This window comes from Apodemus sylvaticus, chromosome 10, assembly GCF_947179515.1.
Source record: "Apodemus sylvaticus chromosome 10, mApoSyl1.1, whole genome shotgun sequence".
NCBI lineage: Eukaryota > Metazoa > Chordata > Mammalia > Rodentia > Muridae > Apodemus > Apodemus sylvaticus.
In genome coordinates, this window is record NC_067481.1 from 28,244,450 (window position 1) to 28,270,939 (window position 26,490).

At 46.0% G+C, this 26,490-nt stretch overlaps 3 protein-coding genes across 3 annotated transcripts; all 3 read left to right on the forward strand.

Annotated features, from left to right (window-relative positions):
* The first annotated feature begins 1,797 nt into the window (after positions 1–1,797).
* On the forward strand, positions 1,798–5,934 carry LOC127695586 (transmembrane protein 92-like). The gene is made up of 5 exons (XM_052197884.1): positions 1,798–1,878; positions 4,767–4,789; positions 5,247–5,345; positions 5,485–5,683; positions 5,833–5,934. The coding sequence occupies exons 1-5, from the start codon at positions 1,798–1,800 to the stop codon at positions 5,932–5,934; spliced, it is 504 nt and encodes a 167-aa protein (XP_052053844.1).
* Positions 5,935–16,115: 10,181 nt separating this feature from the next.
* Positions 16,116–17,733, forward strand: LOC127695404 (transmembrane protein 92-like). Its single transcript, XM_052197522.1, has 5 exons — positions 16,116–16,196; positions 16,544–16,566; positions 17,058–17,141; positions 17,279–17,477; positions 17,644–17,733. The coding sequence occupies exons 1-5, from the start codon at positions 16,116–16,118 to the stop codon at positions 17,731–17,733; spliced, it is 477 nt and encodes a 158-aa protein (XP_052053482.1).
* A 6,862-nt stretch (positions 17,734–24,595) lies between these two features.
* LOC127695403 (transmembrane protein 92-like) lies at positions 24,596–26,112 on the forward strand. Its single transcript, XM_052197521.1, has 5 exons — positions 24,596–24,676; positions 25,011–25,033; positions 25,501–25,584; positions 25,724–25,922; positions 26,011–26,112. Exons 1-5 carry the CDS (start codon positions 24,596–24,598, stop codon positions 26,110–26,112), a joined length of 489 nt encoding a protein of 162 aa, XP_052053481.1.
* Positions 26,113–26,490: the final 378 nt, after the last annotated feature.

Genomic DNA, 26,490 nt, shown 5'->3' on the forward strand with positions numbered 1-26,490 from the left:
TGCTTCTCCCACAGTCTCAGCCTTTGACCTTTGCACGTTTCTCTGTGTCTGGGCGGGTACAGCACCCTCCCGTGTTGAACTGATCTCTCCCAAACTTCATTTATTTATTTATTTTGATTTTTTTGAAACAGGGTTTGTCTGAGTAGCCTTGCTTGCCCTGGAACTCACTCTGTAGATCAGGCTGGCCTTGAACTCAATGATCTTCCTGCTTCTGCCTCCCAAGATCTGGGATTAGAGCAGTGTGTCCCCACCTCTTGACTTGAATTTTAAATTTTTATTTTAAAGGGTATTTTGTATCAGATGATGGAGGCACACACTTTTAATACAAGTTCTTTGGATGCAGGGAGAAGTAGATCTCTTGAGTTGAAGGCCAGCCTGGTCTACAGAGTGAGTTCCACGACAGCCAGGGCTACACAGAGAAACCCTGTCTTGAAAAAATAAAATGATACATACATTTGTTCTTTTACTCTCACTCTCCAGGTGTGTGTGTGTGTGTGTGTGTGTGTCCGGCCAGGCAAGTGCATGGAGTTGTCTTTCTCCTTCCACTACATGGGTCCCAGAGATCAAATTAAGGTTTTCAAAGCTGAATGTGGTGACACATGCCTTCAATCACTACATTCAGGAGACAGAAGCAGGGGTTGAAGAGATGGCTCAGCTGGTTAAGAGCACTGACTAGTCTTCCAGAGGTCCTGAGTTCAAATCCCAGCAACCACCTGGTGGCTCACAACCATCCATAACAAGATCTGATGACCTCTTCTGGAGTGTCCGAAGACAGCTATAGTGTACTTACATATAATAAATAAATCTTTAAAAAAATAGAGGCAGAGGCAGGGGTATCTCTGTGAGTTGAAGGATAGCTTTGCCTATGTAGAGTTCAAGGACAGCCAGGGCTATGTGTACAGCGACACTGTCTCAAAAAACAAAACCACCAAAGAAAATAAAACAAAATTCAGGTTTTCAGCTTGGTGGTAAGCATATTCACACAGCCAATCACCTGGCTGGCCTTACCGGTTGGTTTTGTTTGAAATTTATTTGTTTCATTTTTATGTGTCTGAGTATTTATGGCATAGATGTAAGTGCATCGTATGCATGCCTGGTGCCCTCAGAGTTCAGAAGCCGGCAGCATCTAGAACTGGAGTTTCAGGTGCCTTTGAGCCACCTTGTATACAGATGCTGGAAACAGAATCCAGGTCCATCCAAGGACATCTGCTCTCCAACTGTGAGTCATCTTTCCAGACTGTTCCCCCTCCCAACTCACACAGGGATTCTCTGTGTAGTTTTGGCTGACCTGGAACTTTCTCTAGACCAGGCTCAGTAATCCACCTGCTTGTCTCCTGAGTGCTGGGTAAAACGCTTGTCCTAACATCATCTGCCTTTTTTTTTTTTTTAATTCAATCCTGGCTGGCCGGGATCTCACTAATTGTATCATACCAGCTTTGAACTCACAGAGATTGCATTCTCCATGATGGGATTAAAGGTTGTGCCACCACGCCCTGCTCTAACCTCTATTTCAGCCCAGCACAGCAGAGGGACATCCAGAGAGCTCTCTTCATCCAACTTACAAGCTGGTCAATCAATCTCTTCTAACTTCTCAATTCCCAATTCCTCAAACTCCAGCACGGCCAGCTCCTCCCCACTTTCTTCCCTGAGCCTTGGGTCAACTCAAAGCCCTGGTCCTCCTGTGTGTTAACTCAGCCCCCATCCTGAGGCTGAGCCCCCTAGGTGGAGAGAAGTTGGAAAGGTCTTGCCCTGTCACTCTGTTTTTACACACAGAAGCTCAGTGGCCCCCTTGCAGAGATGAAAGACGCTTGGGTCCCGGGTGCACTCACTTTGATCTTTGTCCTGATTTCCAGTCTCCAAGGAGTAAGCGCCAATGAGGTAAGCAAGACTTGTGTGAGTTTGGGAGGACCCTATGAGGCAGAGGCTTGCCTAGGGGCCCAGTCCCCACCTTAACTTGTCAGGAATTCCCTTCACCACTGGCAATTGGAAACTTCCTTTCTGTTGTGTTTGGGGAAAGTGGAGGTAGGGACCTCAGAGGGAGGCCCTGGGGAAACCTGGGCATCCTAGTCTTGGCATGATTGTGTTGCTAACTGGGAGCTGGTTACCACCACAGCCCTGAATAGGATCTTTGAGCCCCGTTTTAGTGTTGGCCTGTCTTCTTAAGCTCTGAGTCAGGCTGAGGAACATGAAGTCTTGCTTGTCTGGGTTAGGAGTCTCTCCTTCCCTGTTCCTACATGGCTGGCGACCTTGAGGTGTAGTTTGTTGACCCTCTCTGGACTTATCTGTTTGTGTACCAGAGAAGTGGAGGTTCTCTCACTTCTCTGATTGGTTTAAATTAGATCTCGGAGTAGACCTGGCTGCCTGGGCTGGGTGGCCTCATGCCTTGATCCCAGGGAGGCAGGATTTGAGCTCTTGTTCATAACCAAACTCTAAGTTTCTTGAGTTGGCAGGTTTTCCTGAGGTGGTCAGAACAATCTATTGTTTAAGACAATCATCTCGTTTGTTTTGTTTTTTGAGACAGGGTTTCTCTAGCCCGGGCTATCTCTAGTCCAGGCTGGCCTCACCTCAGAGATTAAATTTACAATCTTAGATGAGAATCTGCTGGGATGGTGGTGGTGGTGGTGGTAAGTGAAGTTGCATATCTGCTCCCCAGAACAGCGTCCACAGGCTGTCTGGAACCTGTAGTTGTCCTTCCAAGGCCATGCATGAGTGAACCCAGGTGCAAGACACTTCCAGTCTGGGACCTCTGCGTCTCTTGTTGACCCCTTTCCACAGCCCCAAGCATAGGAACTGTCAATCCACTGCATCAGTTCTAGTAAATCCACGGTTACTAAAACTCAGGCTCCCAACCATCCTGATCAGACCACCCGGTCAAGATGGGAGAGGGCAAAAGGGAAAATCCTGGTCCAGTTTATCAAACCTTTCAACTTTTTTTGAACACAGGGTCTCACTATATAGATTATGCTGATCTTGAATCAACAGACATCTGCTTTGGTACCCCAGCATTGGAATTAAAGGCGGGTATCCACCATGCCTGGCCTAACCTCTGCCTAAATGCAGTTAGTATCGGAGTCCAGTGGTGGTAGCAGCTCACACCTTTAATCCCAGGAATCAGGAGGGAGGCAGAGGCAGGTGGATCTGAGTTCTAGGCCAGCCTGTCTATAGAACCAGTTCCAGGAGAGCCAGGGATACACAGAGAAACCCCTTCTTGAATAACAGATATGGTTCAAGACAAGAGTCTGATATTTGAGAGAGAAGAGGGTGGGAGAGAGAGAGAGAGAGAGAGAGAGAGAGAGAGAGAGAGAAGAGAGAGAGAGGGGAGAGGGGAGAGGGGAGAGAGGGGAGAGGGGAGAGGGGAGAGAAGAGAGAAGAGAGAAGAGAGAAGAGAGAAGAGAGAAGAGAGAGGGAGACAGACTGAATTCTGGGTTCTTGGGCCCCTTGTTTTTATCTTACTGTGCCCATCCTCACCAAAGAACAGAGCTACTGTGAGCATGGAGAGGGAATGATCCCAGCTGTGACTGTCACCTGTCTCTTAGTCTTTTCTTTAGCAAAAAAAATGCTATTGTAAGGATCTTTAGCACAGCCAAAGGCTGGCTTCCTAGTCTTTATTTGTTTTTGTTTTTGTTCTTTTGTTTATGTATAGAATAGAGTTTATTCAGTGCACAGGGAGGGGAGTTAAGAGGGTATTAGAGACAGAGAAAGGCAGAGAGAGAGAGAGAGAGAGAGAGAGAGAGAGAGAGAGGCACAGAAGAGGAGTACAGCAGGCTGCCCCTGAGCATGGAGAGAGGTGGGAAGGGGCAAGGGGACAGAGCAGGGCAAGAAGGCGAGAGATCAAGAGAACAAGAGGGTGAGAGCCCCGTTCTTTATTTGTTGAGAGAGGCCCTAGTTCTGGCTGCACTAGAAACTGTGGAGTCCTGAGGTTAAAGGATTGCACCACCACACCTAGCAATGGTTTTAAATGAAGTAGCCAGAGAGGGTAAGGCCTTGATTCCTGGGGGAAGAGAGGCCTAAGAGCTTCGACAGTACTGCTGTCAACAATGGAATTCTGTATGGAGACCTTGGGTGCCTCAAAATGCTGAAGGATTCAGGGCAGGGGGTTCCCAGCAGGGACCTGAGGATGAATAGGACCTGAGTATGTTTAGTGAACTCCCAGTGTTGTCTCTACCAATGACACTGGATATGGGTGTAGGAGCAGTGGAAGCATTAGGGTGCTTTCTGGGGGGCTCTGAAGCTAAGGATCCACTAAAAGTGGCCTCCTAGGCCAGTCTCTAAGTGTGTGTGTGTGTGTGTGTGCCAGGTTCAGTTGTTCATATTTTTAAACCAGCGGTCTGGAGGAACAGACAGGAAGATCTCCCAATTCCAGGCTAGCAGGGCAACACAGTGAGACCCTGGCCTGTCTCAATGAAAAGGGTGAAGGAGCTTGCTTGGTAATTCATGCCTTTAAACCCAGCACTTGGGGAGGCAGAGGAAGGCTCCAGTTGTTGACCCTGGACATGGCAGTTGGAGGTAGAGAGAGGCTGAGACCCACTGTGTGGAACAATTTCTGAGCAGAGACTAGCCTACAGTTCAAGACACAGTTTCTTGTTCCCAATCTGGTCTCAAAAGCCTAGAATAGCTCTGTGTTCTCTTGAGTTCTGTCATGATAGACAAGCACCACTGGTTTACACACACATACCTGATTTACCGCCATGTTGGAGAAGCATTCTCATACCTGAGACCCAACACCCAGGCTTTGAGCCCTGACCCATGTCTTTTTTCTTCCACAGGGTGTAAACACATGTGACAGCTCGTAAGTATGGGACTTTGACAATAATTGTCAGTAAGGCAGGGGGATGGGTATGAGCTCAGATTCTGCCCTGGATAAGGGGACAGACACCTAATTCCTATCACTTTTGCTGAAACCATAGCCCCTCTCACCTTACCCAACCTCAGGAACTGCTGCTAATCCCCAACCTTTCACAGCTGGGGGAGGGGGAGTCACATGGGCAATGTCCCACTGCTGCCTCCCATGGGAGATCAGCACCATGACCATTCTGCCTGAGGAACCATGGCATCCTGCCCTGATGAACTCTGACTCAGGCCTCAAGTCTGTGCCCCAATTCTTACCAGTGAGCCCCAGATGGAACTGTACCTGACACCCACCCACTAAGACAACCTGAGGGTCTAAGAGTCTAAGGAAACAAGGACCCTTTGGTTGGACACTCTGATGCCATCAGTATCTCCCCATGTCTGTTTGTCCTGACTAGAAGCTACCCCAAAGGATTTACATGCTGTGGCAATGAATGCTGCCCAGAAAGAAAGCCCTGGGAACCTAAAACCTGGGATCCTACAAATGAACCCTTTAGGTAAGCCCTGGGTCAGCACTTGTGGTCATTACCCACGGAGGGCTGGGTCCACTGGGAACAGGGTGGGAGATGATGGAGGGGGTATGGCAAGGGAGCATGAACTAGGCACTTATGGAAATATGATCCCCCATCCCCATAGGATCTTGTTCATCATCTTATTGGTCATGGTCGCCCTCCTTTGCATCTGTGAGCTAATGAGGTGCTTCTGTCCCAAGTGCTTAGAACTACAGCTTGATGTCAGAACAGGGGATCATCAGATTCCCCCAGGACCGACCTCCATTTCTGCCCTAGAGAGCATTTGGGTTATCCCCTTGGATCTTCCACCATCCTACAGTCAGGTGCATCTTTCTGTCCCAATTCCTAATGTGTTTCATAGCTGGCTCTCCATCGTGTTGATATAATGGATTGGGAAGGGTTCTGCCAACCCTATTTGTCATTCTTTGCTCCCCAGACTCTAAATAAAACAAGTATCCCTTTTCTCCTGCAGGTTGCTCTGAATCCAACTCCCACAGAACCACCTCCTCCCTACAGCCTCAGGTCTGAGGGCCCTGCTGGTCAGATGAGAGGGAATGCCTATGCAACCCTGTGAGCTCCCTCACACACTGACCTCTTGGATCAAGCCCAGGACCCTGGAATGACTGCTGATCCCATCATGTCTCTTGTCGTCTAAATTAATTTATTGTTTTTATACACTGCTGCCCCCTCCCCTTTTGTCTTGAGAGCTAAGCTTGGTCCAAAATCTCTGTCGCACACTCAAGGCTGTTGACAGCTTTAAGAATTGGCAGTGGCTGTAGTGGATGCAGAGAGATCATTGCTAGTGGACTGCCAACCTTGACTGGACAGCTTGCTCTGCCATCCTACAGAAGCACTTCTGTGCCTGGAAGAGATTGAAGACTGAACAGCACAGACTCTGAGCCATCTTCCAACCATACCTGGGCAGAGGGCCTCGCTGTCCCTCTATAGCAATGTGAGAACCCAGGGACTGAGTGTCAGCGGCTGGGGGCAACCTAGGAATGGAGACAAGGTCAGAGGCAGAGGAAACACTTCCAGCTTCTTCCATTGGTGACTGACTGCACTGACACCTGCTGGGAGGACTGAGCATCCAAGGTGTGATGAAGGCTTAGACCTTCAGCTTCCTGGGATTTGGGAGCAATAAAGAAATGAACTGGAAAACTCCCAAGATATCCTAATCCAGTCCTGTAACGTGCTTTCCTGGGAGACCAGAACTCAACTAAGTATGGAACTCTCAGGGAGATACAAGTGAGAAACAGGCTTCTGGGAGAAGGTAGGGTGGGGAGAAAGCCTGGAGAAGCAGGCATGGTTAGACTCCTGTGCAGTGAGGCCAAGGAACACTTCCTTCCACATTCCTCTCCTGGAATCCCCTGGAGGGAGAGGGGAGGCAGACCTCACCTTGCTCCTCCTCCTGCTGAGCCTGGGTTCCAGGTACTATAGCTCAACCTTGCCCAAAGTAGACTCTTAATTTTCTTTCTTTCTTTCTTTCTTTCTTTCTTTCTTTCTTTCTTTCTTTCTTTCTTTCTTTCTTTCTTTCTTTCTTTCTTTCTTTCTTTCTTTCTTTCTTTCTTTCTTTCCTTCCTTCCTTCCTTCCTTCCTTCCTTCCTTCCTTCCTTCCTTCCTTCCTCTCTCTCTCTCTCTCTCTCTCTCTCTCTCTCTCTCTCTCTCTCTCTCTTTCTTTCTTTCTTTTTTTGGTTTTTTTCGAGACAGGGCTTCTCTGTGTAGCCCTGGCTGTCCTGGAACTCACTCTGTAGACCAGGCTGGCCTCAAACTCAGAGATCCGCCTGCCTCTGCCTCCCAGAGTGCTGTGATTACAGGCGTGAGCCACCACCGCCTGGTTAAAGTTGACTCTTGAAAAGAAGAAGGTTTTGTCCTGGGACTGAGGGACTGAGGACAGACTGGAGCTTGGACTGTCTTGAGGGGTCGATGAGTAAAGACAGTTCTGGTGCCCGTTCTTTGACACCTTACCCCTGTCTTTACTGTGTGTGCTGCAGAGGGCTGAGGCCCACGTTTCTTTTCAGACAAACCACACTACCAAAGCTCTGGGCTTAGGTGTGCAGGCAGGGCAGGTGTGGCTGTCTTGGACTCTCTCAGTAGACCAGGCTGGCTTCAAATTCAGGATCCCCAATAATACTCATCCCTGGGTTACCACAGAAGATGGCAGGATGGGGTTTCCAGCTAGATTCGGGCTCTGAGAACTGGGCTTTTCCCTGTAGGAAGAGGTCACCTCAGCCTGCTTGTTACCTACGAGATATTGAAGATGGTATATGGGATATTGAAGATGGTATACGGCTTTTAATTCAGTGGTATGGCCTGGAGAGAGTTGCTTTCTGCAGTTCAGTGGCTGTAAAGTTTTATTATCTTTAAATTGTGTGTCAGTGTTTTGTTAGGGTGTCAGATCCCCTGGAACGGGTGTTCTAGATGATTATGACCTGGCATGTGGGTATTTGGTATTGAACCCCAGTTCTGCAGAGCTGCCTGTATTCTAACCATTGAGACATCTCTCCAGGCCCCTGAATGTATCTATTCCCACTCATTATAGTCCCTACTGTGGGTGAGAGTGAAGAGATGTTAGGTTTTCAGAGGTGACCTAGCACTGTCCATTCCACCAATATTTGTAAAGCCACTACTCTACTGTTCCTGTCCTGGATGTCCAGGATGAGACCAGGTGCGATGCCACTTCAAAGGATAAATCTGCAGAGAGGCCTACACCAAAGCTCACAAAGATGCAGATGCACACCTTCTGGTGCTCTGGACCGGGTGGGGTGTGAAACATTGGTGACATCCATGGACCTGTGGGAGCTAGTTCTGTTAGACATGCATCCATGCTGAACCCCCATGCCCTCAGGATGAAGGATCTGTCATGCCAACCTGTACTGTGTCTGTCTTATTGGGAGAAAAGATAAGTTCATAGAAGCTCTGTAAAATAAACTTAAATATTTCATTTTTATAAATGTGTGTTTGTGTGTTTCTCTCCATGTGTATTAAGATCTAGAAGAGCCAGGTGCTGTGGTGAAGTTCCAGGTTAGTCAGGAATTTGAGGCAGGGCGATTACAGATCTGAGTCTAGCCTGAGTTACAATGAGTTGAAATCATGGTTGTGAGGGTGGCTGAGAATTTAGCTCAGTGGGAGAGAATTTGCCTAGCATGTGCAAGACCTGGAGTTAATTCCCCAGCTGCTGCTCCCACAACTCTAGTACTGTATGAGATCCTCTGGGAGCAGTAAGGAGGGGATGAACTGAGAGGATTTTAAAAAACATAACTCTCCTCAAGACAGGGCTTCTCTGTGTAGCCCTGGCTGTCCCTGACTCTGTAGTCCAGGCTGGTTTCAAACACAGTGATCCACCTGCCTGTGACTCCCAATTGCTGAGATTAACAGTGTGTACTACCACTGCCCAGTTTAAGATTTTATTTTTACTCTATATTAGTGTTTTGCCTGCATGTGTATCTGAGTACCAATGTGCATGCAGGACCCTAGGAGGCTGAAGTGGGCTTTGGATCCCCGGGAACATGGACTCCAGACAGTTAAGAGTCACATTGTGGGTGCTGAGAGTTGATCCTGGGTCCTGTGAAAGAGTGGCCAATGTTCCAGATGCTAAACCATCTCTCCAACCCTAACTATATATTATGTATGCTTTAGAATTGCTTGATATTTTTTTCTTTTTCCAATGAATAAGGCTTGCTGTTGTGGACTTGGTGGAGGTGTTTACAGAATTCGTTCATAGGCAGATGTGGTTTATGAAGGGCTGGGGATGAAGCTCAGTGCTAGGGTGTCTGACATGTTCAAGGCTCCGGCTTCAAACATTAGCACAGGAAAAAACTTACTGAGTGAAATTTGGTCAATGAGGACTGGTACACTTTTCAGTCCTGTTATGAGGATAGACAAGTGAGACTGACGGGTGGCACATGTGGCATGGGTACCATCCTGAGAAAAGCAGTGTTGACAGAAAGGCCCGGGTATCTATGGACACAGGAGCAAGACTTTTGCCCTCTGAGACTCCTGATGAGTGTGTGTGTAGAGCTGATGAGAAGTGGAGCTGCAGCCTGCTAAGCTGGGCTGGATGTGCTGTTGGCCTCTGACTGAGAAGTCATCCTTTGTGGAGAGTGAGCGACTCACACTCAGGAGTGAAAGATGAAAGACAGTGGGGGAAGGAAGGAAGGAAGGAGGAAGTGTGTGAGGGGAGGGGAGTGGTGCTGGATGAGATCTGACTCCAAGGGTTTGGCAGACACTCGCAGCTTGGTCGGCACCTAGGAGCAGCTCTTTGAGCGGGGACCTGGATCTCCTTAATAAGAGTTCCCCAAGGATGTTGGGGAGACATGGAAGGAGAGATAAGGGAGCACACTCCAGGGACAGAGGAGGAGGAGCAGCAGAAGCTGGATGAGGGGAGAGAGGACGGCAGCAGGAAGGCCTGAGATCCAGGGCTCAGGCTGTGTCCTTCCTGCATCGAACACCACCAGGTCTGTTTTCCCAACTCTGCAAGAAAAAGATTGTCCCCTTCCAGAGTCAAGATGGTGAAATGATGATCCTAAGATACACTTCCTTCCCTCCTTTCCTCCCTCTGTTCTTTCTCTGTGATTTCTCTCTCTCTCTCTCTCTCTCTCTCTCTCTCTGTGTGTGTGTGTGTGTCTGTCTGTCTGTCTGTCTTTCCCTTTCTTTTTTGTTTTCAAGAAAAGATTGTCTGTATAGCTCTAGCTGTCCTGGAACTCATTCTGTAGACTAGGCTAGCCTTGAACTCAGAGATCACTTGTCTCTGCTTCCTGAGTGCTGGGATTAAAGGTGTGTACCACCAGGCCCACCTAGAATATACTGCCACCCCAACTCCAGTAGATTCTATGTGACAAGTTCCACAGGCTGAGTTGTTAGACTCCAAAGGGAGGAGGTCTCCTAGGAACGGTTGTGGAACTTTCTAGCTAGAGGATAATTCTGAGCCATAGTTCTTAAGACAATTTGTTTGTTCTCAATTTCCTCTTTTTCCTTTTTTTACAAGAGGATCCTAGGACAAGTAATCCGTTCTTAAGTAGAGTCACTGGCTGCAAACTCTTTTCTAAGAACTGCAATGCTTTGCTTCATAGTCATTTACATAATTACAACCTCCCAACAACATATACATTTATATGGCTATGCATATGTAGATGAGGGTGGCTCTAACCCTGTGGTATGAAAAGCATTGATCAAGTACAGTTTTAAATTAAATTTCAAATAGTTTTTACAAGATGAAAGCTAGATGTTAGATAGGGATTATTCACAAAAACTCAATAAAACCTAGGGGTATGACCAAATGTTTTTAAGAAACTTTAAACTCTCTTTAAAGGTTTGCTGTTAACTACAAATGACTCTATATTCTAATCAAAAATTGATGTTATTTATAATTGATCCTCTAAATCTGTTACATGAAAAACATTATACCTGATTGATTTTGCATTTCCTTGTACCAAATGGTTATAATTGTGCCTGCTTCACTGGATACATCTTTTGAAATGGTAATACCGACTCTTCATGTATAAGAACCCTTACTTGAGAGCTCCTAAATACATTCAAACTCAAACCGCCTCTGTTTGTCACTCACCAAACCTTTGCCTTTCCTGAGTATCTAAGAACACATCAAAACAATCATTCACCATGATCAAGTAGGCTTCATCCCAGAGATGCAGGGATGGTTCAATATACGGAAATCCATCAATGTAATCCAATACATAAACAAATTCAAAGAAAAAAAACCACATGGTCATTGGTATCATGGAAAAAAAAAACCTGGGAGTTCAGAGGCAACCTCTAGGGACCCTTTGAACTCTGAGGAGTCAAGTGTAGGTACCACATTTCCTTCTTTCAGAAGTTATAGGGCAAAGAATGGAGCAGCTGTTGTCCAGTGTCATTCCTGTGACGTTTTAAATGTGAGCAGAGCCAAATGCACCAAGTAAATCCTGAGACACTTTGAATTTCACTTAACGTATTTTAGTGTTTATTTGTGATGTTGGTTTTAATAGCAAGGTAGTGGCCTTTAATTCTAGTATTCAGGAGGCAGAGGCAGGCAGATCTCTGAGATTAAGGCCAGCCAGGTCTACTGAGTGAATTCCCAGATGCCAGGAGTACACAGAGAAACCCTGTCTCAAAAGTAAGGTGATTTTTAATTTCACAGAAAAAGTTGTCTTAGGGGCTGGTGAGATGGCTCAGTAGTTAAGAGCACTGACTACTCTTCTGATGATCCTGAGTTCAAATCCCAGCAACTACTTGGTGGCTCACAACCAACTGTACCGAGATCTGATACTTTCTCCTAGAGTGTCTGAACACAGCAACAGTAGATTCACATATAATAAATAAATAAATCTTTTTTAAAAAAAGTTATCTTAGTTAGGGTTTTACTGCTATGAATAGACACTATTACCAAGGCAGCCCTTAATAAGACATTTAATTGGGGCTGGCTTCTAGGTTCAGAGTTTCAGTCCAGTATCATCAAGGCAGGAACATGGGAGCATCTAGGCAGGCATGATGCAGGAGAAGCTGAGAGTTCTAACACTCGTCTGATGAACACTAGGAGAATACTGACTTCCAGGCACCTACAATGAGGGTCTCAAAGCCCACATCCACAGTGACACTCCTACTCCAACAAGGCCACACCTTACAATAGTGCCACTCCCTGATCCAAGCACAGACAAATCATCACATTCCACTCCCTGGCCCCCATTGGTTTACTCAAACATGGGACTCTATGGGTCCATATATAGCCATAACATAATAAAACGTATATTCAGTATAATTTCCAAAGACTCCATACTTTATAGCAGTATCAATAATGTTAAAAGTCCTAAGTACAAAGTCTCTTCTGTGATCCATCCAATCACTTACCTGTAATTCTGGAATCAAGAAAGGAAACCAGCTGGGCAAACTTGAAACTCTGAAACTCCATGTGTGTCTGATTTAGAAGTGGTCTTCAGATCTCCAACTCCTTTCTCATCTTTGCTGACTGTAACAAGCTTCTTTTCCTAGGTTGGTTCCATTCCCTGTTAGCAGCTTTTTCTCCATGGATATCCCATGGTTCTGATATCTCGAAAATCTTGGGGTCTCCAAGGCAGCTTCAATGTTACAGCTTCTCCTTTTAATGTCTGGAATCCACACATGATCTTCTGGGCTCCACCAAAGGACTGTCATCACTTCTCCAGCTCTGCCCTCTGTAGCATTCTAAGCTTAGGTTGATCCACTCCACTGATGTTGCTGTTGGTGGTCATTATTCCATGGTACTGGCATCTCTAATATGCTGGATCTTCTGCTGCAACTAGGTTTCCCCAACAGACTCTCATAGGCTCTCTTCAAGGTGCCAAGGTTCAATTCTATGTATGACCCCTGGGTCACCAAGTACAACTGAGGCTTCACAGTCACCAATGGCCTCCCATGGCCTCTCACAGTGGCAAGTGTCTACTGCTCTTCATGACCCCTTCGAGACATCAAAACAAGTACTACTTGGGTGACTCTTGCACATTATCAAGTACACCTGCAGCATGAGGTACAACCTTGGCTATCTGTGGAACACATGTTCTCTATGCTCTCAGGAAACACTTTCCCTCTCCTTAGTGAGGCAGCTCTCTTCTCTCTTTTTTTTCCAGGAGGTTTGTAGTTGTTGTTGTTGTTGCTTTTTATTGTTTTGTTTTGTTTTGTTTTGTTTTTGTGACAGGGTTTCTCTCTGTAGCCCTGGCTGTCTTCATTCTGTAGACCAGGCTGGCCTCAAACTCAGAAATTTGCCTGCCTCTGCCTCCCAAATGCTGGGATTAAGGGCGTGTGCTACCACTGTCACGCTTTCTCTTTTTTATTTTCAATTTTTTTCAAAATAAAATTTTCAGTATCTATTTATTTCACTCTCTCTGTCTTCAGACTCATCAGATGGTCTGATTATAGATGGTGGTGAGCCACCATGTGGTTGCTGGGAATTGAACTCAGGACCTCTGGAAGAGCAGTCAGTGCTCTTCACAGCTGAGCCATCTCTCCAGCCCAAAGATTTATTTTTATTTTATGTCTGTGAGTACACTGTCCATGTCTTCATACACACCAGGACCACATGGGATCATTTTACAGAAAGTTGTGAGCCACCATGTGGGTCCTGGGAATTGCACTCAGTAGCTGCCGAGTTCTACTGCTTCTGGAGATGGGACATGGACTTCCTTATTCTATTATCAGCTCTTTGTTTGCCAACTTTCTGCCTAAACTTGGCCCTCCTGGAACTTGCTCTGCAGATTGACCTTGAACACAGAGACCTGCATGTCTCTGTCTTCTGGAATGCTGGGATTAAAGGCATGTACCAGCATGCCTGAATTTAAGCTTTTCTTCACCTAGAACCTGCTTTGTCCCAGGCAGGCCTTGAACTCTTAGATCTGTTTGGCTTTGTCTCCTGGGATTAAAGGTGTGTACTCTATACCCGGACCTAAATGAAGCTGGGCAGGATCTCCCTCCCAAATCCCTTAATCTGCTCTCTCCAAGAGCATAGGATTCAGCTCCATTTCACTTCCTGGTGCCCCATTAATACTTGAACCATATATTTTATATTTTTCCTTTCTTAGCATGAGTACTTAACCAGAGAACAAAGTTTCTGCTGGGTTTTTTTTTTTTTTTTTTTGAGACTTCCTTTGTCAATGCAATTAATTTAAATTTCTTCACCTTCGCCTTAGGCAGACTCTTCAGACAAGAGCAAAAACTAGCTACATTCTGCCGCAAAATAATACAAAAGTAGTTTCTAAACTACATACTGAAATTTTTCACTGAAATGTCTTGGTCAAGGTCCTCACAATTGAAATCATTCTCACTAACAGAGTCTTCCACATTCCTATTAGGCTGGTTCATTTAGCCCTACTTAAAGCATTCTTCTGCTTTCCAAATCCAAAGTCCCCAAAACTACTTTCTTACAAACAAAAGCATGGTCAGGCCTATCACAGCAATACCCTACTTCTGGTACAAAATTCTGTCTTAGTTAGGGTTTTACTGCTGTGAAAAGACACCATGGCCAAGGCAACATTATTGCTTGTCTTGAATTTAAAATTTTTATTTTAAAGGTTTTGTTTTTTGTTTTGTTTTGTTTTGTTTTTTATAATATCTGATGGTGCAGGCACACACTTTTAATCCCAGACTGGATACAGATGGAGGTGGAATCACTTGAGTTGAAGGCCAGTCTGGTCTACAGAGTGAGTTTCAGGACAACCAGAGTTACACAGAGAAGCCCTCTCTTGAAAATATAAAACAGGGCTGACCAGAATGAGCAGAGATCCTGAATTCAAATTCCCAGCAACTACATGATGGCTCACAACCATCTGTACAGCTACAGTGTATTCATATACATAAAATAAATAAAAAATTGAAATACTAAAATGATACTGAAAGATATTTTAATTGCATCCATTCATTTGCTCTCTATCTCTATCTCTCCCCCCTTGTTTTTATGTGTGTTTGTGTGTGTGTGTGTGTGTGTGTGTGTTTGCAGTCAAGTACACTTAGTTGACTTTCTCCTTCTACTATATGGGTCCCAGAGATCAAATTAAGGTTTTCAAAGCTGGATGTGATAGTACAGGCCTTTAGTCACTGAATTCAGTAGGCGGAGGCACGGGGATCTCTGTGAGACAGAGGATAGCCTGGTCTACGGAATGGGTGCCAAGACAGCCAGGCTCTGTACAGAGACCCTGTATCAGAAAACAATTCCAATAAAGAAAACAAAGCAAAGTCTGGCAGTGGTGGTACATGCCTTTAATCCCAGAACTTGGGAGGCAGAGGCAGGCAGATTTCTGAGTTCGAGGCCAGCCTAGTCTACAGAGTGAGTTCCAGGACAGCCAGGGCTACACAGAGAAACCCTGTCTCGGGGGAAAAAAAACCCCAAAACAAACAAACAAAAAAAAGCAAAGAAACCAAAATTCAGTTTTCGGGCTTGTTGGTAAGCACATTCACCCAGCAAATCACCTAGCTGGCCTTACAGGTTTGTTTTGTTTTAAATTTTTTTGTTTCCTTTTTATGGGTCTGAGTATTTATTGCATAGATGTTTATGCCCCATATGCATGCCTGGTGCCCTCAGAGTTCAGAAGCCGGCATCATCTAGAACTGGAGTTTCAGGTGCTTATGAGCCGTCTTGATTACAGATTCTGGAAACAGAATCCAGGTCCAAGGACATCTGCTCTCCAACTCTGAGTCATCTTTCCAGACTGTTCTCCCTCCCAACCCACAAAGGGTTACTCTGTGTAGTCTTGGCTGACCTGGAACTTGCTCTGTAGACCAGGCTAGTTTCAGTAACCCACCTGTCTCTTGTCTCTGGAATGCTGGGATTTAAAGGCTTGTGCTACCAACACCTGGCTTTTTTTTTTTTTTTATATTCAATCCTAGCTGCTCCAGATCTCACTATTTAAATCATATTCGCTTTGAACTCACAAGAGATTTGCCTTCTTATCCTTGGTGGGATTAAAGGTTGGGCAACCACGCCCTGCTCTAACCAGTATTTAAGCACAGCACAGCAGAGGGTCATCCACAGTGCTCTGCTCCATCCAACTTACAAAGTTGGCAAATCAATCTCTTCTAAACTCCCAATTCCTAATTACTCAAACTCAAGCAAGGCCAGGTCTTCTCTACTTTCCTTTTCTGAGCTCTAGGTCAGCTCAAGGCCCTGGTTGTGCCCAACTCTGGTGTGTCAACTGAGCCCCTATCCTGAGGCTGGGCCCCATAGGTAGAGGGAAGTTGGGAAGGTCTTGCCCTGTCACTCTGTCCTTACACACAGAAGCTCAGTGGCCCCTTGCAGGGATGAAGGACTCCTGTGCTGTGGGCACACTCACCTTGATCTTTGGCCTGCTTTCCAGACTCCAAGGAGTAAGCACCAATGAGGTAAGCCAGTCTTCTGTGACTTTGGGAGGACCCTTTGGGGCAGAGCCTTATCTCTGTACATGGTTGTTGGAGGGAAGGAGAGTCTGAGACCCACTGTCTGGAATAATTTATGAGCAGAGAATAGCCTACAGTTCTTTGTGAGACAAAGAGTCCTGTTCCCAATCGGGCCTCAAACTGTCTCTGTAGCCTTGAATAGCTCTTTTTTCTCTTGAGTTCTGTCATGATGGATAAGCACCACTGGTTTACACATACCTACCTGATTTATCTCCATGTTGGAGAAGCATTCCCATACCTGAGACCCAACTCCCAGGCTTTGAGCATTGACCTCTGTCTTTTTTCTTCCACAGGGGGCAAACACATGTGACAGCTTGTAAGTATGGGACTTTGTCTAGAATTATCAGTAAAAGGAAGGCAGGGTGGGGGTGGCAGAACCTGCCTGTGCTCAGATTCTGCCCTACATAAGGGGACAGACACCTAATTTTTATCATTTTTGCTGAAACCATAACCCCTCTCACCTTACTCAACCTCAGGATCTGCAGTCTGGAACTGCTGCTAATCCCCAACCTTTCACAGCTCAGGGAGGGGGAGTCGCATGGGCAATGTCCCACTGCTGCCTCCCATGGGAGATCAGCACCATGACCATTCTGCCTGAGGAACAATGGCATCCTGCCCTGATGAAATCTGAACTCAGGCCTCAAGTCCAGACCCTGATTCCTCCCAGTGAACCCAGGATGGAACTGTACCCCAAAACCACTAAGAGTGGCTTGCAACCTGAGGTTCTAAGAGTCTAGGGAATCAGGGACCTTTTAATTGACACTCTGATGCCATCAGTATCTCCCCATGTCTGTTTGTCCTGACTAGAAGCTGCCCCAAAGGATTCACATGCTGTGAAAATGAATGCTGCCCAGAAAGAAAGGCCTGGGATCCTGCAAATGACCCCTTCCTGTAAGCCGGGGTCACCACTTCTGGTCATCATTCACTGAGGGCTGGGTCCACCAGAGACAAGGTGGGGGTGGGTGATGGAGGGGGTTTGGCAAGGGACCTTGTCCTAGGCACTCATGACAACACCATCCCCACCCTAGGTTCTTGTTTATCATCTTGTTGGTCATGGTCATCATCATTTGCATGTGTGGGCTAGTGGACTACTTCTGTCCCAACTGTGGAAGAGAGGAGCAAGATGACAGAACAGGGGATCATCAGAATTCCCGAAAACCGACCTCCATTGCTCGCCTAGAGAGCATTTGGATCACCTCCTTGGATTCCCCACCTCACTACAGTCAGGTGCCTCTTTTTGTCCAAATACCTAATGTTTTATAGCCAGCTGTTGAACATGTTGCCAGAATGGATTGGGGAGAGGGATAATGGATAGGCAGTGGCTCTGCCAACCCTAATTTTCATTCTTTGTCCCCAGACTATAAATAAAACAAGTATCTCTTTTCTCCTGCAGGTTGTTCTGAATCCAACTCCCACAGAACCACCTCCTCCCTACAGCCTCAGGCCTGAGGGCCCTGCTGGTCAGATGAGACCGAATGCCTAGGCAACCCTGTGAGCTCCCTTACACTCAGACCTCTTGGATCAAGCCTAGGACCCTGGAATGAATGCTGAACCCATCATGTCTCTTGTCCTTTGATTTAATTTATTGTTTTTATACAATGCTTAACCCTCCCCTTCTGGCTTGAGAGCTAAGTCCAGAATCTCTGTCCCACACTCAAGGGTGTTGAGAGTTTCAAGAATTAGCAGTGGCTGTAGTGGTTGCAGAGAGTTCATTGCTAGTAGACTGCCAACCTTGACTGGACAGCTCACTCAACCATCCTACAGAAGCACTTCTGTGCCTGGAAGAGATTGAAGACTGAACAGCACAGACTCTGAGCCATCTTCCTACTATACCTGGTCAGAGAGGGCCTCGCTGTCCCTCTATAGCAATGTGAGAACCCAGGGACTGAGTGCCAATGGCTGAATGCAGTGTAGGGATGGAGACAAGGTCAGAGGCTGAGGAAACACTTCCAGCTTCTTCCATTGGTGACTGACTGCACTGACACCTGCTGGGAGGACTGAGCATCCAAGGTGTGATGAAGGCTTAGACCTTCAGCTTCCTGGGACTTGGGGGCACTAAAGAAATGAACAGGAAACCTCCCACAATTCTATTCCACTCCTGTGACCTGCTTTCCATGGAGACCAGAACTTGACTAATCATGGGACTCATAGGGATATACAAGCCAGAAAACAGCCTCTTACGAGAAGGTAGGGTGGGAGAAAGCCTGGAGAAGCAGGCATGGTTAGACTCCTGTGGAGTGAGGCACACAACCATGCAGAGGAGCATCTTCTGGTGCACTGGACCAGAAAGGCTGTGAAATCCTGGTCCACATCCATTGACCTGTGGGAACTTGTTCTGTAAGACAGGCACACATCCACTAATGATGAAGGATCTGTCATGCCAACCTACATTGTGTCTGTCTCATTGGGAGAAAAGAAAATTACATAGGAGGGTTGTAAAATACATGTAATTGTTACATTTTTATAAATGTGTGTTTGTATGTTTCTTTGTGTGTCTATTAAGATGTGGAAGACACAGGTGCTGTGGTGTGGTTCCAAGTTGGTCAGAAATCTGAGGCAGGAGGATTACCCCTCTGAATCTAGCCAGAGTTACAATGAGTTAAGCCATGGTGGGGAGGATTACTGACAACATGGCTCAGTAGTAGAGAATTTGCCTAGCATGCGCAAGATATGGAGGTAAGTCCCCAGCTGCTGCTCCAACAATCTCATACTGTATTACAGCTACAGGGAGCAGTGAGCAGGTGGCTAGCTTGGGAGAACTCTAAAGAAAAAAACTTTCCTGCTGGGCAGTGGTGGTGCATGGCTTTGATCCCAGCACTAGGGAGGCAGAGGCAGGTAGATTTCTGAGTTCCTCAGCGTGAGTTCCAGGACAGCCATGGCTACATAGAGAAACAGTTTTGAAAATCATAAACGTACACATAAACAAAGAAACAAAAACTCTTCTCGAGACTGACCTTGTCTGTGTAGCCCTGGCTGTCCCTGACTCATTCTGTAGTGCAGGCTGCCTTCAAACACAGTGATCTACCTGCCTCTCTCTCCCAATTGCTGAGATTAAAGGTGTGCACCACCGCTGCCCAATTTAAGATTTTTTTTGTCTATATTAGTGTTTTGCCTGCATGTGTATTTGTGTACCAATATGCATTCAAGACCCTAGGAGGCTGGAGTGGGCTTCAGATCCCCTGGAACTTGGACTCCACACAGCTAAGAGCCAAATTGTGGGTGCTGGGAGTTGATCAAGGTATAAGAAAGGACATTAGCTGGCTGGAAAAATGACCCAGTGGTAAAGAGCATCTGTGGAACAGCCAAGGCTACACAGGGAAAGAACAGCCCTCCCAGGGAGCTCCACACCTGACTGCCCTGCAGCACTGCTGAGCCTCTGTCTTGCCGGATGCTGGCAAGGGCCTTGGGCTCTTGTTCTGTGCAGGAATCTTCAGCTTCCAGTCTTATCCCCACCCTGTGTGCAGATAGGGACACAGAGGGACAATTTGGTATCATGGAAAAAAACCAGGGAGCTCAGAGGCAACCTTTAGGGACCCTTTGGACTCTGAGGAGTTGAGTGTAGGTACAACACTTCCTTCTCTCAGAAGTTATAGAGCAAAGGATGTCGTTCCTGTGTAGCCCTGGCTGTCCCTGACTCATTCTGTAATGCAGGCTGCCTTCAAACACAGTGATCTACCTGCCTCTCTCTCCCAATTGCTGAGATTAAAGGTGTGCACCACCGCTGCCCAATTTAAGATTTTTTTTGTCTATATTAGTGTTTTGCCTGCATGTGTATTTGTGTACCAATATGCATTCAGTGTCGTTCCTGTGATGTTTTAAATGTGAGCAGAGCCAAGCACACCAAGTAAATCCTGAGACACTTTGAATTTCACTTAACCTATCGGTAACACTTATTTGTTATGTTGGTTATATTTAGTGGCAAGGTAGTGGCCTTTGATCCTAGTATTCAGGAGGCAGAGACAGGCAGATCTCTGTGTTCAAGGCCAGCCTGCTCTACTGAGTGAGTTCCAGGATGCCAGGAGTACACAGAGAAACCCTGTCTCAAAAGTAAGGTGATTTTGAATTTCACAGAAAAAGTTGTCTTAGGAGCTAGAGAGATGATGGCTCAGTGGTTAAGAGCACTGTCTGCTCTTCTGATGATCCTGAGTTCAAATCGCAGCAACCACATGGTGGCTTACTACCAACTGTTAGGTGATCTGACAACTTCTTCTGGAGTGTCTGAACACAGTAGACTCACATATAATAAATAAATAAATAAGTTGTTTTTTAAAAAGTTGTCTTAGTTAAGGTTTTACTGCTGTGAAAAGATACTAGTAGCAAGGCAGCTATTATAAAGACATTTAATTGAGGCTGGCTTCTAGGTTCAGAGGTTCAGTCCAGTATCAAGGCAGGAACATGGTAGCATCTGGGCAGGCATGGTGCAGGAGAAGCTGAGAGCTCTAATCCTCATCTGGAGACCACTAGGAGAATACTGGCTTCCAGGCATCTATAATGAGGGTCTCAAAGCCCACATACACAGTGACACTCCTACTCCAACAAGGCCACACCTTACAATAGTGCCACTCCCTGATCCAAGCACAGACAAATCCTCACATTCCACTCCCTGGCCCCCATTGGCTTACTCAAACATGTGACTCTATGGGTCCATATTTAGCCGTAACATAAGTTAAAAGTGTATTCAGTATAACTTCCAAAGACTCCATACTTGATAGCAGTATCAACAATGTTAAAAGTCCTAAGTTCAAAGTCTCTTCTGAGATCCATCCAATGACTTATCTGTAATTCTGGAATCAAGACAGGACACCAGCTGATCAAACTTGAAACTCTGCAACTCCATGTGTGTCTGATGTAGAAGCGGTCTTCAGATCTCCAACTCCTTTTTCATCTTTGTTGACTGCAACAAGTTTCTTTTCCTGGGCTGGTTCCACTTCCTATTAGCAGCTTATTCTCAGCAGATATCCCATGGTTCTGGCATCTCCCAAATCTCGTCTCCAAGGCAGATTCAATGTTGCAGCTTCTCATTACAATGTCTGGGATCCACACATGATCTTGTGGGCTCCACCAAAGGTCTTCCATCACTTCTCCAAGCCTCAATTCCTTGTATGATCCCTGGGTCATCAAGTACAACTGAGGCTGCACTGTCAACAATGGCCTTCCATGGCCTCTCACAGTGCCAAGCCTCAGCTGCTATTCATGACCCCTTCATGCCTTCAAAACCAGCACCACCTGGGTGAAACTTGCACATTATCAAGTACAGTTGCAACAGGAGGTCCAACCTCGGCTATCTCTGGAACACAGCTTCTTTGTGCTCTCAGATAACACTTTGCCTCATGTTAAATGAGATAGGTCTTTTTTTTTTTTTTTAGGAGTTTTTATTATTGTTTTGTTTGTTTTGTTTTGTTTGAGACAGGGTTTCTCTGTGTAGCCCTGTTTGTCTTCACTCTGTAGACAAAACTGGACTCAAACTCAGAAATGTGCCGTCCACTGCCTCCCAATGTTGAGATTAAGGGCATGTACAACTACTGCCCGGCTTTTTCTTTTTTCTTTTCAATTTAAAAAAAAAATCTTTTAAATATTTCTTTATTTCATTGTTACTGTATTCAGATACACCAGAAGAGGGCATAAGATCCCCATTAGAGATGGTTGTGAGGTACCATGTGGGTGCTGGGAATTGAACTCAGGACCTCTGGAAGAGCAGTCAGTGCTCTTAACAGCTGGGCCATCTCTCCAGCCCAAAGATATATTTTTATTTTATGTCTGTGAGTACACTGTCAGTGTCTTCATACACACCAGAAGAGGGTATGGGATCTCTGTACAGAAAGTTGTGAGCCAACATGTGGTGCTGGGAATTGAACTCAGGACCTCAGTAGCTGCCGAGTTCTACTGCTTCTGGAGATGGAACATGGCCCTCCTTATTCTATTACCAGTTCTTTGTTCCCCAACTTTCTGCCTAAACTTGGCTGTCCTGGAACTTGCTCTGCAGATTGACCTTGAACTCAGAGACCTGCAAGCCTCTGTGTCCTGTATTGCTGGGATTAAAGGCGTGTACCAGCATACCTGAATTTAAGCTTTTCTTCACCTAGAACCTGCTTTGTCCCAGGCAGGCCTTGAACTCATAGATCTGTTTGGCTTTGTCTCCTGGGATTAAAGGTGTGTACTCTATACCTGGACGTAAATGAAGCTGGGCAGGATCTCGCTCCCAAATCCCTTAATCTGCTCTCTCCAAGAGCATAGGATTCAGCTCCATTTCACTTCCTGGTGCCCCATTAATACTTGAACCATATATTTTATATTTTTCCTTTCTTAGCATGAATACTTAACCAGAGAACAAAGTTTCTGCTGGGCTTTTTGAGACTTCCTTTGTTAATGCAACTAATTTAAATTTCTTCACCTTCGCCTTAGGCAGACTCTTCAGACAAAGGCAAAAATCACCACATTCTTCACCACAATAATACAAAAATAGTTTCTAAACCACATGCTGAAATTTTTCACTGAAATGTCTTGGTCAAGGTCCTCACAATTCAAATCATTCTAACTATCACCATCTTCCACATTCCTACTAGCCTGGCCCATTAAGCCCTACATAAAGCATTCTCTTGCTTTCCAAAGTCAAAGTCCCAAAATCCCCTTTCTTTCAAACAAAACCATGGTCAAGCCTATCACAGCAATACCCCAATTCTGGTACAATTTTCTGTCTTATTTAGGGTTTTACTGCTATGAAAAGACACCATGACCAAGGCAACATCATTACTTGTCTTGAATCGATTGTCACCATATTTTAATTTTTTATTTTAAAGGTTTTTTTTTTTTTTGTTTTTTGCTTTTTGTTTTTTGTTTTTTTTTTTTTTTATATTGGATGGTGCAGGTATACACCTTTAATCCAAGACTCTGGATGCAGATGGAGGTGGTTCTCTTGTGTTGAAGTCCAGCCTGGTCTACAGAGTGAGTTTCAGGACAACCAGTGTTATACTGTGAAACCCTGTCTTGAAAATATAAAAGAGGGCTGACCAGAGTGAGCAGAGTTCCTGAATTCAAATTCCCAGAAACCACATGATGGCTCACAACCACCAGTACAGCTATAGTGTATTCGTATACATAAAATAAATAAAAAAAGAAAATCTAAAATAACAAAAGATATTTTAAATACATTTATTCATTTACTCTCTGTCTCTCTCTTCCCCTCCATGCCCCAACCCCGTTTGTGTGTGTTTGTTTGTGTCTGTGTATATTTGCAGTAAAGTGCATGGAGTTGACTTTCTCCTTCTACTACATGGGTCCCAGAGATCAAATTAAGGTTTTCAAAGCTGGATGTGGTGGCACAGGCCTTTAATCACTGAATTCAGGAGGCAGAGGCAGAGGCAGGGGGATCTCTGTGAGCTGGAGGATAGCCACATCTACAGAGTGAGTGCAAGGACAGCCTGGCTCTGTACAGAGATGCTTTCAAAAAACAATTCCAACCAAGTAAACAAAGCAGATTCAGGTTTTCAGGATTGTTGGTAAGCACATTCACACAGCCAATCACCTGGCCGGTCTTACTGGTTTGTTTTGTTTGAAATTTATTTGTTTCATTTTTATGTGTCTGAGTATTTATTGCATAGATTTATGAGCACCGTACGCATGCCTGGTGCTCTCAGAGTTCAGAAGCCAGCATCTTCTAGAACTGGAGTTTCTAGGTGCTTATGTAGCTGACTTGTATACAGATGCTGGAAACAGAATCCAGGTCCAAGGACATCTGCTCTCCAACTCTCAGCCATCTGCCCAGACTGTTCCTACTCCCATCTCACACAGGGTTTCTCTGTGTAGTCTTGGCTGACCTGGAACTTGCTCTGTAGACCAGGCTAACCTCAGTAACCCACCTGTCTCTTGTCTCTGGAATGCTGCGATTTAAAGGCTTGTGCTACCAACATCTGGCTTTTTTTAAAAAATTCAATCCTGGCTGGCTAGGCTCTCCCTAATTATATCCTACTAACTTTGAACTCCCAGAGAATTGCCTTCTTATCCTTGGTGGGATTAAAGGTTGGGCAACCACACCCTGTTCTAACCACTATTTAAGCACAGCACAGCAGAGGGACATCCAGAGCGCTCTGCTCCATCCAACTTACAAAGTTGGAAATCAATCTCTTCTAAACTCCCAATTCCCAATTCCTCAAACTCAAGTAAGGCCAGGACTTCTCTAATTTGCTTTTCTAAGCTCTAGGTCATCTCAAAGCCCTGGTTGTGCCCAACTGTGGTGTTTTAACTGAGCCCATACCCTGCGGCTGGGCCCCATAGTTGGAGGGAAGTTGGGAAGATCTTACCCAGTCACTCTGTCCTTACACACAGAAGCTCAGTGGCCCCTTGCAGAGATGAAGGACTCCTGTGCTGTGGGCACACTCACCTTGATCTTTGGCCTGCTTTCTACTCTCCAAGGAGTAAGCACCAATGAGGTAAGCCAGTCTTCTGTGACTTTGGGAGGACCCTATGGGCAGAGGCTTATCCCTGGACATGGTTGTTGAGGGAGGGACAGTCTGAGACCCACTGTGTGGAACAATTTCTGAGCAGAGACTAGCCTACAGTTCTTTGTGAGACAGAGTTTCTTGTTCTCAAACTGGATCTGTAGCCTTGAATAGTTCTGTATTCTCCTGAGTTCTGTCATGCTGGACAAGCACCACTGGTTTACACACACCTACCTGATTTATCTCCATGTTGGAGAAGCTTTCTTACACCTGAGACCCAACTCCCAGGCTTTGAGCACTGACCTTGTCTTTTTTTCTTCCACAGGATGTAAACACATGTGACAGCTTGTAAGTATGGGACTTTTCGTGGTGGGGGTGGGGGAACCTGCCTGTGCTCAGATTCTGCCCTGGATAAGGGCACAGACACCTAATTCCTATCAGTTTTGCTGAAACCATAGCCCCTCTCACCTTACCCAACCTCAGGATCTGCAGTCTGGAACTGCTGCTAATCCCCAACCTTTCACAGCTGGGGGAGGGGGGGTCACATGGGCAATGTCCCACTGCTGCCTCCCATGGAAGATCAGCACCATGACCATTCTGCCTGAGGAACAATGGCATCCTGCCCTGATGAACTCTGAACTCAGGCCTCGAGGCCAGACCCTGATTCCTCCCAGTGAAACCAGGATGGAACTGTACCCCAAAACCACTAAGAGTGGCTTGCAATCTTAGGGTCTAAGAGTCTAAGGAAACAAGGATCCTTTGGTTGGACCCTCTGATGCCAACAGTATCTCCCCATGTCTGTTTGTCCTGACTAGAAGCTGCCCCAAAGGATTCACATGCTGTGACAATGCATGCTGCCCAGAAAGAAAGGTCGGGGATCCTGCAAACAACCACTTCAGGTAAGCTGGGGCTCCCCACCTCTGGGCATCATTTTCTGAGGGCTGGGTCCACCAGAGACAAGGTGGGGGTGGTTCATGGAGGGGGTTTGGCAAGGGAGCATAGTCTAGGTACTCATGACATCACCATCCCCCTCCCTAGGGTCCTGTTCATCATCTTATTGGTCATCATCGAGCTCTTGTACATCTGTGTGCTAGTGGAGTGCTTCTGTCTCCACTATAGAAGAGAGCAGCATGATGTCAGAACAGGGGATCCACAGACTACCCGAGAACCGCCCTCCATTGCTCCCCTAGAGAGCGTTTGTGTCAGCTCCTGGGATCCCCCACTACGCTACAGTCAGGTGTGTTTTTCTGTCCCAATACCTAATGTGTTTCATAGTCATTCTTTGCCCAGACTCTAAATAAAACAAGTACCCCTTTCTCCAGCAGGTTGTTCTAAATCCAACTCCCACAGAACCACATCCTCCCTACAGCCTCAGGCCTGAGGGCCATGCTGGTCAGATGAGAGGGAATGCCTATGCAACCCTGTGAGCTCCCTCACACACAGACCTCTTGGATCAAGCCCAGGACCCTGGAATGACTGCTGATCCCATCGTGTCTCTTGTACTTTGATTTAATTTATAGTTTTTATACAATGCTGCCCCCTCCCCTTCTGTCATGAGAGCTAAGCTGGGTGCAGAATCTCTGTCCCACACTCAAGGCTGTTGACAGATTTAAGAATTGGTAGTGGCTGTAGTGGATGTAGAGAGATCATTGCTAGTGGACTGCCAACCTTGACTGGATAGCTCACTCTGCCATCCTACAGAAGCACTTCTGTGCCTGGAAGAGATTGAAGCCTGAACAGCACAGACTCTGAGCCATCTTCCAACCATACCTGGGCAGAGAGGGCCTCGCTGTCCCTCTATAGCA

Coding starts and splice junctions, on each gene's coding strand:
- LOC127695403 (XM_052197521.1), top strand. CDS start 24,596: ATGAAGGACTCCTGTGCTGTGGGCACACTCACCTTGATCTTTGGCCTG. Junction 25,585..25,723: donor CCTGCAAACAACCACTTCAG/GTAAGCTGGGGC, acceptor CCCCCTCCCTAG/GGTCCTGTTCATCATCTTAT. Junction 25,923..26,010: donor CCCCACTACGCTACAGTCAG/GTGTGTTTTTCT, acceptor TTTCTCCAGCAG/GTTGTTCTAAATCCAACTCC.
- LOC127695404 (XM_052197522.1), top strand. CDS start 16,116: ATGAAGGACTCCTGTGCTGTGGGCACACTCACCTTGATCTTTGGCCTG. Junction 17,142..17,278: donor CCTGCAAATGACCCCTTCCT/GTAAGCCGGGGT, acceptor TCCCCACCCTAG/GTTCTTGTTTATCATCTTGT. Junction 17,478..17,643: donor CCCCACCTCACTACAGTCAG/GTGCCTCTTTTT, acceptor TTTCTCCTGCAG/GTTGTTCTGAATCCAACTCC.
- LOC127695586 (XM_052197884.1), top strand. CDS start 1,798: ATGAAAGACGCTTGGGTCCCGGGTGCACTCACTTTGATCTTTGTCCTG. Junction 1,879..4,766: donor AAGGAGTAAGCGCCAATGAG/GTAAGCAAGACT, acceptor TTTCTTCCACAG/GGTGTAAACACATGTGACAG. Junction 5,684..5,832: donor TTCCACCATCCTACAGTCAG/GTGCATCTTTCT, acceptor TTTCTCCTGCAG/GTTGCTCTGAATCCAACTCC.